The sequence below is a fragment of the Brachycentrus maculatus genome, unplaced genomic scaffold, assembly GCF_059751285.1.
Source record: "Brachycentrus maculatus isolate JH-2025_06_01 unplaced genomic scaffold, ASM5975128v1 h1tg000175l, whole genome shotgun sequence".
NCBI lineage: Eukaryota > Metazoa > Arthropoda > Insecta > Trichoptera > Brachycentridae > Brachycentrus > Brachycentrus maculatus.
In genome coordinates, this window is record NW_028280927.1 from 1,458,269 (window position 1) to 1,474,843 (window position 16,575).

The window sequence follows — 16,575 nt, forward strand, 5'->3', positions numbered from 1 at the left end:
GACTCGCAGAGGGGTCGTGGCCTGACGGCCAGGAAACTTATGCGGTTCCGACGGGTAGTTCGGAACCAAGGCGACATTAAGGAAAAGTCGCGGCCAGATGTCTCCACCTGAATGATTGCGGCTGGATGACTCATGGCCACACATGGATGCTGCCGGGTGATCACAAGCACGTGACGCGGAGCATCACTTCAAGCCCAGGCGATTCTAGCCTGGCATATGTAATGCGGTTCCGACGGGAAGTTCGGAGCTTAGGCGACTTAGGAAACTCAAGACAAGTCGCAGCCAGATGTCTCCGCCCGAATGGTTGCGGCCGGACGACTCTGGCCAGGATGCTGCCGGGTGATCACAAAGATGTGACGCGGAGCATCAACTCAAGCCCAGGCGACGCTTGCCTGGCAATTGACGCGGTTCCGATGCGGAATTTAGGCGACTTAGGAAACTTAAGACAAGTCGCAACCAGATGTCTCCGCCCGAATGGTTGCGGCCGGATGACTCTGGCAAGGATGCTGCCGGGTGATCACAAGGATGTGACGCGGAGCATCAATTCAAGCCCAGGCGACGCTTGCCTGGCACTTGCGGTTCCGGTGAGGATTCCGGAACTTAGGCGACTTAGGAAACTAAGATAAGTCGCAGCCAGACGTCTCCACCCGAACGATTGCGGCTGGCAACTCTGGCCGAACAAGGATGCTGCCGGGTGATCACTATGCACGTGACGCGGAGCATCATTTCAAAGTCCAGGCGACGCCAGCCTGGCCCCTGCGGTTCCGGTGAGAATACCGGAGCTTAGGCGACTTAGGAAACTCAGGATAAGTCGCAGCCAGACGTCTCCACCCGAACGATTGCGGCTGGACGACTCTGGTCGTACGAAGATGCTGCCGGGTGATCACAAGGATGTGACGCGGAGCATCAATTGAAGCCCAGGCGACGCCAGCCTGGCACATGCGGTTCCGGTGAGAATTCCGGAACTTAGGCGACTTAGGACAAGTCGTAGCCGGACGTCTCCGCCCGAACAAGGTCGCGGCCGGATGACTCTGGTAAGGATGCTGGGGAATCAAGGCGACTTCACGAAGGACGAGTCGCAGCCAAACGTCTCCGCCCGATTATGGATGTGGCCGGATGACTTTGGCCGTACAAGGATGCTGCCGGGTGATCACATGATGTGACGCGGAGCATCAACTCAAGCCCAGGCGATGCCAGCCTGGCAAATGTAATATGGAAACCAAGGCGACTTAGATGACAAGTCGCAGCCAGATGTCTCCGCCCGAGTATGGATGCGGCCGGATGACTCTGGAAGGATGACAAGGATGCTGATCACTGGACGTGACGCGAAGCATCACCTCAAGCCCAGACTTCTCCAGTCTGGCGTTGTGACCCGGAAGGCGACTCCATCAGGGCGAGTCGCGGCCTGGTGTCTCTGGTGACGCGAGGATGCTGCCGAGAGACCACGCTGAACGGGCCACAATCATCACCATCGGCGTGATAAGGGAGAAGAACGTGCAATCCGTCCCAGGAAATTTGGTGCAGACTAGCTGCACGGGGGGAGTGTTACGGACAGATCGCACACCCCGTGCGGCGGCCCTGAAAAAGAATTCCAGGCGCCTGGCGGCGAGCGAAACGGTCGCCCGTCGGAATGCGGCCCGAAGAAGGGCCTCTATGGATTCTACCGATTTCTCATGTATTTACAGAATGTATTAGATGTAAGAAAGAATAAGACAATGTTAATATTAAATGCGCCTAGATGTTAAGTTGTATAAATAGATTACTGATATAGATTACTGATAAAATAAACTTGTAAATTGTAATGTAATAACGAACTGTTGGAACGGCACCGGTACGGTATGAAAGTGTAGCCCGTCCGGTGCCCATTAGAGAGAGACAGAGATATGGCTGTCTCTCTCCCCCGGCCGCTGATTGGCTGTACTTTCCCACTGTCGGGCGGTACGCGATCACGGCCGGGTATATAGAGGGCGCATTTTCTAATAATAAACCAGTTCTGGTGTGACTGTTGAAACCTGTGTTTCATTTCTCCGCTCCCGCTCCTTGGACTACTCGCCGCGCCGCCAGCCTGGACCGCTTCGCCTCATTATACCGATTCACGGACCAGTTTCGGAAAGCCCTTATCAGGGCTATTGAGGTTGACTTGTCGGTCCAGTGCCGCTCTTCCCGGCTCATACATCCATTCACCTCCGTCCGTATCCCGCTTACTCGGTAACTCGGTACGGCGGGGCCGTCTGGAACGTCACCCCTTACAACGGTGGCATAGTTGGGAGATTCCGAAGAAGGCCAGGCGTGTACATTTTTGAGAGTCATCGCACGTAACCCACGCCGGTTACAGTATTGTTTAATTATTTTTTTTAAATATAATAAAAAAATAATAAAACCCTTATCCGCACCCCAATGGTGCATAGGGCACTGCGTCATATAAACGCAGTGTTATCTTGATCGTTTACACATGAAGGAAAGGTGATCAGCCCTCCGCTTCAGGTACCAGTCCAGGGTAATATTGAATAAATATGACAGTGAAAAAAATCACATAAATTTATTTTACCCCCCTTGGGAATCGAACCCGGGACCTCCAGAACGGTAGCTGAGCGTGCTGACCATTACACTACGGAGGCGGACAGAGAAGCCAAATGGAGAAAAAAACCTTTAGGTTTTACCTTAAAGATCTGTTACACAGTAAAAAGTTTAATAAGTGGTTTGATATTTATTTTTAATACATTTCATTATATTGTAATACTTTAAAAACGATCTCCTGAAAAATCAAGTTTTTGATATATGACGTTGTTGAAAGCAGCAGTGAGCGATGTGACAAATGGGTTACTTTTACTTTTTCAGTGCCCTATTATGACGGTACTTGTTATTTTGTCTTCATTCATGTTCCTTTCCAGCTAAGGTTTTTGATGTCAAATTGTCAAGTATGTAAATTAGGATCTAAAAATACGAAATACGTAACAAAATTTCAGCACGGATTGGCGTGATTAGTTTTGAGATATCGATTCTAAAAACTGAATTAAGTAACGACTTCTATGAAAGAATTAAGATAGACAACTTAAGCATCACTTATGTAATTTTATCTATAAAGAATGTCGCATTTTGAAACCGGTCGAGGATCCGTATTGTCAGCAAGTTAAAATTACCGATTTTTTAATCTGTTCTTTAGCGAATGTGAGCAATGTTAATGGAAGCTAAACTGGCAGTGCACAACGGAGTCCTGGTTCCAACTCTAATGTATGGAAGTGAAACATGGAGTTGGCAAAAGAAGGATGAAAGTAGACTGAATTCAGTCGAAATGCGATCTCTCAGAAGAATGTGCGACAAAACGATGTATGATAGATGTGCGAATAGTGAAATAAGGAAGGAATGCAAAGCTGAGATAAGCATTATCGATAAAATTAAGAAAGGTGTGTTGAGATGGTTTGGACATGTGGAACGAATGAGTGAGGAAAGAACGGTAAAACGGATTTATGGGGCGAATGTTAGTGGGAAAAGAAGCAGAGGAAGACCGAGAAAAACATGGCACGATCAGGTATGCCAAATACTTGAAAGTGGTCAGGTTAGAAGTCGTAACAATCGGCGGGTATGTATGAGGAGATGCATGAACGTGGAAGAGGCGAAGAATGTTTGCAGAAGGATAGAGTGGTGTGGCGCTCTATTCTCTCTGCCTACCCCTGCGGGGAAGCGGCGTGATGGTTAGTTAGTTAGTTAGAGCAATGTTAACTCTTACCACTCTGTAGGCCAGACATTCTGGCCCGTGTGATTCTAGTAGGCAGCTCCGTGGGCCACAATGTCTGTCCCGGCGCAGGTATAACTTTAATCACTGATTTCTCTATCACCCAAGTATATTCTACCAAAAAATATTTCAGATAAATACAGTTAATCATCGCAACATATTGAATTAACCAACATTTCTTCAATAAAACTTTCCATTATTTAGATATAATCTAGGAAAAATAGATTATCATTATGGGTGATAGAATATTTGTCATACGCTTATATGCTTTGGGACAGTCAGTCGTTATCCTTAATTTATGACGGTTCTCCAAGGATACTCCCACTTTTTGTGACCATATTTTTTCTTTTTGTGGAACTATTATATTTCAAAATTTTTGTAAGTAGTTAAAATAACAGAAATTGCATTTTATGTGTTTATATTAAACATTTTATAGTTAATCCGCCATGGAAAACGATGAATGTTACACTTTCAAGTTCAGTTATAAAAACGAATGGTCATACGAATTGCCAGACAGAGTGTCCCAAAATTAGCGAACCAAAATATTTATTTTAATGGTAGAAAAACGTCACATTTTTTTGATCAGAGTAGCTGATCAGTTATGAGAAAAAATGGCCAGAGTGAAAAGGTTAAATATACCATATCTACTCGTACATTACATAGTTAAAGTATGATCTTTCCTCTGGAATCGAATCCTTCAACTTATTATTAACAAGGAATTGTCTGTCAGAGAAAGGTTTCATAGTTAAAAGTGACAACAGAAAAGATTATATCGGTAATTAGTATACGTATTACGAGTTTATAATGGTGTGTTTCTTGCTGACACATTAAATATTACAAATTTAGTAATCCATTGTGACTTTTACTTGTGTATGTTTATCGTGTATTCCTTAGTTATTTTATTATTGTTGATTATATCAAACATACAAAAAAGCGATAAATAATTTACTGAATTTATGGTGATATATATAGGAAATATATTTACTGGTAATTTGATCATAGAATTTAGACAAAATATTTTGAGCGTGTCCAAATACTTGTTCACAAATTTATTTATTTATTGACATCTCATCAAAGATGAAGAAGAATATGGAAGTCTGGGCATTTACGGGGCTGACGACCTTCATAGGCTGGTTTAAGTGATCACTTTACACAAATGTAACATTCGCCAATTCTACCCATTATTGACAACCACACTACTCAAATTCTTGAAAGTTCTTTATATATGAACCAATTTTAAAACATTGTTCTTGAATCACTAAAACTTCACTAGAGACATCTATTGGTGAGATGAAAACAAGCCTTTTATTGAGCAGAAACTCTTATACTAGTATTTGAGGTCCGAATCCTGGATTATAATCACACACACGAGAAACGCCAGAAAATATCATATAAACGGTCGCCAGCCCCATAAATGCCCAGACTTCCATATTTTTCTTCATCTTTGATAAGATGTCAAAAATTAATATGAATTTACACACATTTAGGGAACTAATATTACATATTAAAACCCGGAAAGTGTCCTATTTGGGACATGTGCTCAGAGGTCAAAAGTACAAGCTACTGAAACTGATCATTAAGAGTAAGATGGAGGGTCGAAGAGTTGTCAGAAGAAAATGAATCTCCTGGCTCCATAATAAATACGAGTGAACAGGAGTACAGAACGCCGAGGAGCTGTTTTGGACTGCCCAAAATAAGGACATATTATCATAAGTAGGGGGACTCGATACGACACGGGAAGAAGAAAAAGATGCATTTACCAATAAACCGATTTACCGAAAAACCGATAATGCGTGCTATACCACAAGTCACAATTTAATTGTAAAAACAAACTATTGATTGTTAATGAAAGTGTTAATTTATTATGATAGGTTTTCCCTAATAAGTAATTCGACGATTGTCTGAAATAAATAAAGAAGTAACGAGTGATTATGCTTTGGTAGACAATTAGTGAAATCGAGCATGAAGCGAAGAGAGAAAGAACGGAGAAAGTAATGTTCGGAATAACAATGAAATTTAGCCGAACACTTCCTCAGTATTCACCATGCTCCAGACAGTCGGAGCGGAAGTCGGAAAACTGAACAAACATCGAAAAATAAGCGCCCAGATACATAATGAATAAACGATTTCTCAGGTGAATACCTCAAGAGGGCGTGTTTGGAAACACTTCTTTTTCTTCTTGTCATCCATTTATTCACTGCATCACACGGAATGATGCAGTTATCTCATTCTATCCTCTTACTATATGTGTGATCTGGACTAATCATTCATGGGCTTAATCTAATTTATGGTCAATATCATCGCATTACCACAATTCGAAGACAAATTGATCAATATCCTTCTTTTTCTTGGTGTAGGCCTTGTGGCCTGTTTTTGAGAGGGATTAGCTAATTGGCCTGCTGTGATGTTGATTCCCAGCTGTCAATCCATCTCTTTAGTGCTCTGACCGGGAATCGTCTACCTTGGCCATGTAATGCGATGTGGGGAGTCTGGATGGTTCCATTCTCCTCACATGCGCATATCATTTTCTTCTTCGTTGTCTTCCCCACCTAACGACATCTTAGATCTCGCATATTTCTTTTATCTCTGATCAATATCCGTATTTACAGATCCAGTCAATTGTTAACCTAGTAACGAAAACTCCAAGCAAAAGAGATATTAGCGAATACTATACTCAATAGCACTCGGTTAAATCAAATGACCAAACAATAAAATTGCCCGAAATGGCCTACACGCATGACGAGTGTACCAATAACATTATAATATTTCTGTAGAATACACGGTGATTTTTCAAGCTGACTTATCAGGCCAATTTGTCACCGTAGTCGTAGGTACATGTTTTTACAAAGGCACTTCATAGAAGCGGGAAATATTTATGAAGAGAAAAGATTGAGCAAAAAATTGCATTTTTTTACTCACAATCTAGCATTGATAAATTTAATACGAACACAAAATAAACCTAAATGTATATATTATTTCCTTATCGCGTTGATAGTGATTTTATTATTTTAAACAATTGTTTGTTGTTATTGATAAATCATGTTGTGATTATGTGTGGAAAATTCAGTTACCTGTGATATTATTTTTCTTAATTGGCTTCTTGTGAAAGGGATATGTAATAGAATGTCGCTGAATAATGGATGAGTGGGAATAGCGATGACTGTACATTTTCTGAAAATGCCTTGGCACCGCTCCGTGTCTGCTTGCTGTGCTGGTCAGGATTGTGGAGGCGTCTAGCCACCAGCCAACGTCGGGTTGGAACTCAGATCTAGCTGATTAACTGAACTAAGTGTTCGACCCCCGCCTATTGCAAAATAAATTCAAGAAATATTCATTATCAATTGGTCTGGGTGTTTGTTATGTATTTTTCACATAAACGTTCCCTTTCGTAAGTATCCTACCTGCAGACAAGCTTCTCAAATATAGGCTTTGTGGGTTATTCCTTTTTAAAAAAATCTTCTTCTAGAAATTCGGTGGTGGTTTTTTTTTTAATTTGGATTAATGTATTTTGATTGGCAGAGACAGGGACATTGAAAGCTATTAAAAGTAAATTCACAGTAAAATTGCGATAGTATTTCATCTCACTTTTATTAATCTTCGCTACTTAGTTCGTAAAAAATTGCTTTGCAGGAATCTCTCAGGAAGCCTAGATCTTCTGTAACAGATCTGGGAATGCGGTTAAGAGCTTTCAATGCGACCGATTTTTTTTACTTTTTCCGGTTTAACTATCAGGTGACCGATTAGTCGAACAACCGATCAACGCTAAAAGTCGGTATGGTGTATTCTAATATTTAAGTCTTATCATTTTTCTAACTTGTGCGAATGTAGATATCGCTTGTGTCGTGTTGCGGTCCCGTGGTTAGCGTCGCGGACTCTTAAGTCAGAGTTTCTCGGTTCAAACCCACTCTATCACAATTTGATACCTATCTCTAACAATGAGCCGCTTAGGCTCACAAAAACAGTATGAAATTGAAGTATTTTTGTAAATAATAAAAACACAAATATAATATATATTTAACAGAAAATTATATACATAAGTGTTTTCTTGAGGAAGCATTTTACAAAAATGGTGCTATATTTATCACTCAGAATAATTATAGCTATCAGTTCGAAATGTGCAAAAAACACAACGATTTTGTTTTAATAAATTTCATCCTCATTATTTTTGAAGAATATTTTCAGTACCAAAAAGTGGCCTCGGGCGTTGAAGACTGGACTCTTAAAACACAGCAAATTTTAAACACATGAATTCACTGCTGTTTGAACACAATCGCCTGCCAGTTATGTCAATTTACAAAATGTCTGTATTTATTTCGATAAGAATTCAAGTGTCCCAAAAAACATCTGTTTAAATCATTATAATTACAATCGGTTTTAATAAAACGTTTTCCAATGCCAAATAACGACTAAATGACTCACAGCTATTTTATCAATCGCAAAAAAACTTTGACGAACTAAATAAATAAATATATAATAAATAATAAATTTAATTTATTTAAAATTATTCCCAACATTATGTTTTAATTTTTAAATCAAACACAGATTTTTCGAGTCTACTAAGTTGTATTTCATTAACAAAAACAAATATATTGTGACAATTGTTTCGCCTAGTTATGGCATTTAGACATTCGTTTGAAAATGCCATATCTAGGCGAAACAATTGTCACAATATTAATTTGGTATGTGTTTCTGTTAATAAAATACAACTTAGTAGACTCAAAAAAACTATGTTTGATTAAAAAAAGGAGTTTTACAAATTCAACGCCAAATCAATAAATAAAATAAAGACAGCCTAAATAAGATGACTTTATTCATTGATTCGGCAGTCACTTTGTGGTAGTTAATATCCAACGATTTTTAATGTAAATTTTACTTGGTAAATACCACTATTTGTTAAAAATCTATTGTGACACGTATTTCCTAACACCGTGAAAAATTTAAAATGGTATTTGAAAATTATGCAAAATGCATCGAAACACGAGTCACAATAGATTTTAAGAAAAACGTGGTAGTTTACAAGTAATAATAAGGTAGTTTAAGTAAAGTGGTAGTTTGTCCGCCTCCGTAGTGTAATGGTCAGCACGGTCAGCTACTGTTCTGGAGGTCCCGGGTTCGATTTCCAAGGGGGGTAAAATAAATATAAGTGATTTTTTCACTGTAATATTTATTCAATATGACTGGACTGGTACCTGAAGCGGAGGGCTGATCACCTTTCCTTCATGTGTAAACGATCAAGATAACACTGCGTTTATATGACGCAGTGCCCTATGCAACATTGGGTGCGGATAAGGGTTTTTTTTTACATGTAAAACTTAAATTTAAAAAATGAATGAATTTAAGCAGTGCATTACAATTAAAATTACATATAAGTTATGGCAAGGATTTCAGTATGATTTTGTGAAATTTTAGTATATGTATCAGATTTTTAGTTTGTTAATTGGAAAAAGTTGAGTTCGAATTTCGTTATGAATATTACAATAAATGGGTCATTGGAATGTTTGCAAGGACAGAGTGGTGTGGCGTTCTATTCTCTCTGCCTACCCCTACGGGAAAGCGGCGTGATGGTTAGTTAGTTTTTTTTAATAAGTCGACGAAGTTCACAAGAGTCCAACCGACTAATGACAAAAAATATTCGAAGACGTTATGTCCGATAGTATTCAATTGATCGTTATCCCAGACAATAATGGTAAAAAGTGAATGACATAACCGCAAAGTCTGGAATATCAACAAGTGTTCTAAAATCCAATTTGATTATTTCGGTAGATTACATCATTTGGTTTATTGATTTGTAAACACAAAAACTAATACGAATTGCCTATGAATCGTTTGTGTGCGCAGCATTTTTTCACATTCGATGCATTTGTTTGCGATAATCAAACAACCAACATGTGTTATAGTATCAAATCCTAAAATATGTTCGTTTTATTAATCTTATTGATTCATTTAATTACATTAGAGGTCGGTTATAACGCGTCTTTTATAACGCGCATTCAAATATATGCCTACCGCGGTTATTTTTTGACATTTTTGTTTTAAGGCACACAGCGAAAAAAAAAACATAAACTTACAAGCACTGTAAGGTTAATTGAAATATACCTTATAAAATGAAATAAAGGTTGAATAAAGTTTTTGTCAAGCAATGTTTCCATCCATTTTTAATTTAAATTTTACCTAGTAAATACCACTTTTTATTAAAATCTATTTTGACACGCGTTTCGTTGCATTTCGCATAATTTTCATACTTACATAATTACATACGGTGTTTGAAAATGACGCGGAATGCATCGAAACACGTGTCACAATAGATTTTAATAAATAGTGGTATTTACTAAGTAAAGCTTAAATTCAAAAAGCAATATTTTGATGGAAACCCTACCGAAATTGATCCGAAATAAAGAAAGTAACGTTTGCTAAATTAATTTATTATCGTGGATGGTCGCTCGTAAATTTAAAAAAAAATTGTCCGCGCTTGGCCCCAGATCTTTTTTTATTACCGAAGAAATAATTCACCAATGGGTTAATACTGACAAAGATGAAATAATCTGTCACGTACTAATAGATGATGATATAGCCGAAAATATAAATACGAAACGAATTTTTGAGGAAGTCGACGAAGACGTGTAATATGAGGAGTCAGTTGATGTTCCAACATAGCAAGAAGCAGTGCAAGGATTAGAGACTGCGATTGAATGGCTGGGGGCACAATGACCCAATAAAAATAATCCCTGAAAAATTGTATTCTAAAAAAAGATCCTTAAGGAAAAACCAGCAAGAGATCACGGTTTTTTTAAAATGGGATTGTGTTATAATTTTTATTTATATTTAATAAAAATGTATAAAAACAATAAATACAATTTTAAAATGTTTTGTTCATCATACAAAAAAATTCATAATTTTGGACAATTCGTTTATACCGCGGTGGTCATATGATGGGGTTAGATATGTCGCTCACTCCTTTCAACAACGTCATATATAAAAAAATAGTCAATTTTCAGTTGTGCATGTTTTCGGAATGCCTAGAAAATGTACCAGCCAGCCAGCCAATGCCAGCAAAAGCGACATATTTTTGACTTAATATTTACCCGCTATAAGGCGGAAAGTGTTGTTTTTGCATTTTGAAGAAAAGGTAGTGTTTAATTATTTTTTTTAAATATACTAAATATTTTTCAAATGGAGAAAAATCATTCAGGGTTTACCTAAAAAGATTTGTTGCATAGTAAAAAGTTCAATAAGTGGATCAATATTTTTCGTATAAGTATGTTATTATATTTTTAAACTTTAAAAACGATCTCCTGAAAAATCTAGTTTTTATTTTATTTATGACGTTGTTGAAGGAGTGAGCGATGTCTCAAGCATTCCTTATAACCGACTTTCACCATACATAGTTGGACAATTTAGCGGACTTACCTGCCTGAAGATGTACTCCACGTCGGTGTCGTAGAGGTTTATGTTGTCTCCTCCTTGAAGGAAAGCGATGGTGTCGGGGGGGAGTTGGGAGCCAAGGCGCCTCCTGTTGAGGGCGAAGAGTTCCAGTGGGACTTCCAGTGTCCCGGGCCCCATAGACCATCTGCTTAGACAAGACATACTATTCATCATAAACGAATTCCTTCTAACTTCGAGGAAAACTTGACATAATCAAGAATTTCAAATACTTGATAATGGTCAGGTCAGGAGTTGGAAGAAACTAGGGGACGTATGGGAAAATGCATGAATGTGAAAGAGGCAAAGATTGTTTGCAAAGACAGATTGCTGTGGCGTTCTATTCTCTCTGCTTACTCCTTCAGGGAAGCGGCGTAACGGTTGGTTAGTTTAATCCTATAAACTTATAGTCTAACATACATGTAAAAAAAATTAAATTACGATTTTATATATTTTTATTGCATTTATCATTATTGACATTATTTATTTGTTTTGAATCGATATTTATTTTTCTTCTGACATTCAAACATTTTCTCGCTTTAATAAATTATTCAAACTCTTTTTAAATCAATTTAACTTAAATTAATTATGATTAATTATAATTGTTACTTTTTTATTTGATTTTTCTCTACAATTATTTCGTAATTTAATTTGATATCCTACTTTAAGTATTTAAGCTACAACAGGTTTTTCCTTTTATGAGTCCTGCGGGACTCGTTTAGCGACGCTCTTTAATCATATATTTTAATTAAATTGATCAAATCACGGATAAAATCTGGACTCTGGACATCCTTCTTGAAAGGAATTTCCTTAATCTTAAAATTTTAAGTAAGTAGACGTGATAAGTCTTAATAATTACTATAATAAATACAATTTTATCTTGGAAAGGCATTCAACAATAATGACAACAAATCCCTTGATTTGTAATACGTAGAAAAAGTCACTATCTGATAATACTGTTTCTAAATCAATCAAAGGAAGAAAAAAAAACAATTGATTAAAAATAATAAGTAGCAATAATAGTGATTATCGCTATCAAAATCAAAAGTAATATTTTTATTTTGTATTACGTACACAAGCCTTTTGTTTGTTCAAGATTATTTATTTATTTGAAGTTTCACACAAGTATTAATAGTATTGATTTTACAATGTATTTCTCACTGGAAGATCCCGTGCTGAGAATACAAGATTTTTTTGTAACGTTTGACAATTATTTTAAAAAAAAAATTACATGAGAAAAAAATTCACAGGATAAACACAATATATACATAGTACATAAAAGTCTACTTAGGAAATATATAGGGTAGACTGGGTACGGTTGAAACAAAGGACGGTTGAAACAGAGCAAATATCTTGCAAACCGTATGCGGTAGGGTGAAGGGTCCAAGGGACGAACAAAGTGGACAACAAGTTCAAACACAAATATCAGTGTTGCATCGCTCGCCGCACTGTGCAGTTGCTTGTAGGAGGTCCTATTGTATTTTGATAACCAAAAGTAAGTATTTTTGTTCTGAGAATTTTCCTTTTATTACGGTTTCTATTGAAACGATATTATTGAGTATGATTTCGTGTTTGAAATGAAGCTTGTAGAACACGATATAGTGATTAGTTTTAATGTGCCATTATTGTTAACATTACTATTTTCTGTTTTCCACCTAAAGGAGGGGTTGGGGACGGTTGAAACATTTTTTGTGGGTACGGTTGAAACAACATATTTTTTCAGTTTTCCTGTTTTCTAGATGCCGAGAGTACGCGCAAGAAAGACTTCGAGAGGAGAGGTCGACTTGTCGAGGTATACATACGCTGATGAGGAGGTTAAAGCAGGAGATTCACTGCGAAAAGCGTCGGAAAAGCATGGATTAAACCACTGTTCGCTCATTAGATATATACGAAAGCGAGATGCATCTGGTGAAGAAGAAAATGGGATATGAACCCCACAACAAAGTTTTTAATAAATAGCAGGAGCAGGAGCTTGCAAAATACTTGCTACTAAAAAAAACAGAGAAAGAAGAGATAAGAAAGGAGCATGAAATAAGGTTGAAACGGATGAAAACTAAGTAAGTGAAGAAAAAATTGGATGGAAGAAAAAGTAGAAGGATCGTTAAAGGAAAAAATAATCATAATACGCAACAGGAATCATCATCAAAAGAGGACGAGTGCTATTGTCTTGTTTGTCTGTCACTGTATTCAGAGAGCAGATCCGGTGAAAAGTGGATACAGTGCACCACTTGTAAACTGTGGGCTCAAGAAGACTGCACAAAAGGTGGTCTTAGCTATGTTTGCCACAATTGCGACTCGGAATGATCCCAAAGCTAGATTTCCGCTTGATTTATGACTAATCAAAATGACAGAAGTGTTTCCTTTTAGTTTATTCACAGATTATTTTCGTTCGATTTGTTTTTTTTTAAATGCCATTGTTTTTAGTTGTTTTTGTTCATTACATATCTGTAGACTGATTAATATTGTCATGCGGTGCCATAATTATTTATAACACAAAAGTAAATAATGAATAAAAAGTCTTACAATATTAAATATTGATTTATTTGCGTGTGTTTCAACTGACCCCAATCACTGTTTCAACTGCCCCTGGTATGGGGACGGTTGAAACAAATCGGATATATTTTTTAAATTTGATCTGCCACTAAAAATAACACACTGGGTACTGAAATAATACTTCCCATTAGTAGATAGAAACACGCTCTTGTATTTAATGCATCTTCCTCATCGCTTGACTTGTAAAGAGCAATACTATGGACAATATAAGCAAAATTGTTTCAACCGTACCCAGTCTACCCTATATATGAATGCACACATCCGATTCACGTAATGAATAGGTAAATGGTTAAACGTATAAGCAATAAAACATTATTTTAGTAGGTATTTAAGTATTATTTTAAAAGTTCGCTTTGACTTTAAACGTTTACGTGAAAAGAAAAATTAAAAAGACCTATTTTCATGCGTTCTAGAATGTGAATTAGAGTCAGTTTTTTTATTCCTAGAGCATTAATCCGTAAAGTGTGTGCCGCGGCACACTGGTGTAACGTGGTGATTAGTTGGTGTGCCGCGGAAAAAAACGTCTAGTTTTGTCAAGATATTAAATAAACTTTGTTATGATATAATATGTTTTCGCATTTTATTTTAATAATAAATCAATATTTAAAATAAATAAAAAAAATTCTTCTATGGTGTACCTCTGAAATTTCTTAATTTGGCAGGTGTTCCGCAGACTTTTTCTGTACCTTGAACAGAAAAAGTCTGCGGAACACTGTGCTAGAAGCATAAACAACAGAAAATATCTTACGAAAAAAAGAGATAGATGCCACCGATACTCGTATAAAGAAGAATAAAGTATGATGATTAGTACGTTGCAGCCTCAGTTCCATGAGAAGAATCAGAATTTTACGGTACTAAATGCACTCTACAGAATGTAGATATATTTTGACAAGCGGTAAAGTAATTATTTTTCATTAGTATACATTTGAGATATTTCTCTCTTTTTCATATTCCGCATGAGCGAGGATAGTGGATGTAAAATTGTTCCTGCGTACTTCGACCAAATCTTAATTATCCGTCCAGATATACTCAATCAGTGTGGCATTCGGAACGGATAAGCATTCTCTCAATCAGTGTATCTCAATTTTAAGTGAGTGTCGTTCATGAGCGAAAATCCATTCAGATCGTTGATCTCATCACATCAACGAATCTTTTGTTGATTCGGTTACTAATTCATTGTATAATGATTAAAGAAAACACTTCGTTTTTTACCACTTGAGTTTTATTATAGACTACATGTTTCAGAAGTTAAACTTCCATCATTCAGGTCTGTATAATCTGTTATTATACAGACCTGAATGACGGAAGTTTAACTTCTGAAACATGTAGTCTATAATAAAACTCAAGTGGTAAAAAACGAAGTGTTTTCTTTAATCATTGTAACATGTCTTACCACAAAGTTAATGCCGAAACAATAAATAAATTCATTGCATCATTGACTCATTCGTTTACTAGCTTACTGATTCACCAATTCATTGGTTCACAAACTCATTGATTTAGTCGCTAACGTCAATATGATTTATAGCGAACATTCTGCCCGCCTGTCTTAGGGTAAAACTTTTGGAGCGAGGGTCTACAATAAGGTTGGAAATTTTTAAGAGAAGAAACGTCTGTTTTTTATTCACAACGAATGACAGAATAACCGAAAAGATCCACCATCGAATTATGATCGGATCTTACCCATCTCTACTTCTACGGTATAATTTTAAGGCCTTGTGACCTCTGGAGTGTTTTTGAATCAGGTATCAATTGATGAATCTTATCGTGTCACACAATTTGGCATAGGTCATCCTCGTGAACTTTTACGCAATAAACCTAAAAAAATTGCCACTTTTTATCTATGTAAAGTTAGTTTTATTATCTAATTTCAACATACCTTTGATTCTTTCCTTTAGCAGCCATCTTGTTCGTGTGCAAAGTTACACCAGCGACAAAATATGGAATGCGATAGTTGCAGTTTTGCCAGCTGACAACGTTTCACTGAGGATGGGACTGTCACCAGCTGTCCGTACACTCTCCTGTAATGAACGACGGAAACATATACAAATAAATAATAACGATAACAATGACCGTTTATCTCCATCACCGCAAAGTCTTTGTAAGTGTCGATAACAAATTATAGGGATTATGGGACAAACTGAGACATGGTATAAATATTATTTATCATCTATCTATCATGGCAACCCTAGATTCGATTCCCAGAGGTCTAATAAATATAAGTGATTTTTTCACTCTAAAATTTATTCAATACTACCCTGGACTGGTACCTGAAGTGGAGGACTGATCACCTTTCCTTCGTGTGTTAACGATCAAGATAACAGTGCGTTTATATGATGCAGTGCCCTATGCACCATTCGGGTGCGGATAAGGGTTCGAATGAATCATGACAACATATCTATTGGTGAGATGAAATGAGCTGATCACTTAAACCAGCCTATGACGGTCGTAAGCCCCGTAAATTCTCAGACTTCCATATTCTTCTTCATCTATGTTGAGATGTCAAAAATATTGTAAAAAATAACCCCTAATTGGAGATGATCCAGATTTGTGAACAACTATTTGGGCATATTCAAAAAAATTATGTATATCTGTAATTAGTACGCTATGCCCCTTGACAAACGTAATTTTTAATTTAATATATCGCTCACCCCTTTCAAGAACGTTATAAATCAAAAATCGTCAATTTTCAGTTGTGCATGTTTTCGGAATGCCCAGAAAATGTGCTATATCCCAGCAAAAGAGGCATATTTTTAACTTAATATTTACTCGCTACAGGGCAGAAAGTGTCGTTTTTGCATTTGAAGAAAAGGTATTGTTTATTTTTTTTTTAATTTACTAAATAATTTTCAAATGAAAAAATCTTCAGGTTT

The 16,575-nt window shown here is 37.0% G+C and overlaps 1 protein-coding gene and 1 long non-coding RNA gene across 2 annotated transcripts in view; one reads left to right on the forward strand and one right to left on the reverse strand.

Moving 5' to 3' along the window:
• Positions 1 to 15,687, reverse strand: part of Dip-C (dipeptidase C) — a 57,118-nt gene extending 41,431 nt beyond the window's left edge. Inside the window, exons 1-2 of the mRNA XM_088262219.1 lie at positions 15,582 to 15,687; positions 11,141 to 11,300 (exon numbers count right to left, since the gene is read on the reverse strand). Coding sequence (XP_088118345.1) covers positions 11,141 to 11,300; positions 15,582 to 15,607 — 186 coding nt within the window. The 5' untranslated portion in view covers positions 15,608 to 15,687. The remainder of the gene's footprint in view (positions 1 to 11,140; positions 11,301 to 15,581) is intronic.
• Positions 12,512 to 13,684, forward strand: LOC148308164 (uncharacterized). The gene is made up of 2 exons (XR_015837718.1): positions 12,512 to 12,647; positions 12,892 to 13,684. It is a non-coding gene; the product is annotated as an uncharacterized LOC148308164 (long non-coding RNA).
• Positions 15,688 to 16,575: the final 888 nt, after the last annotated feature.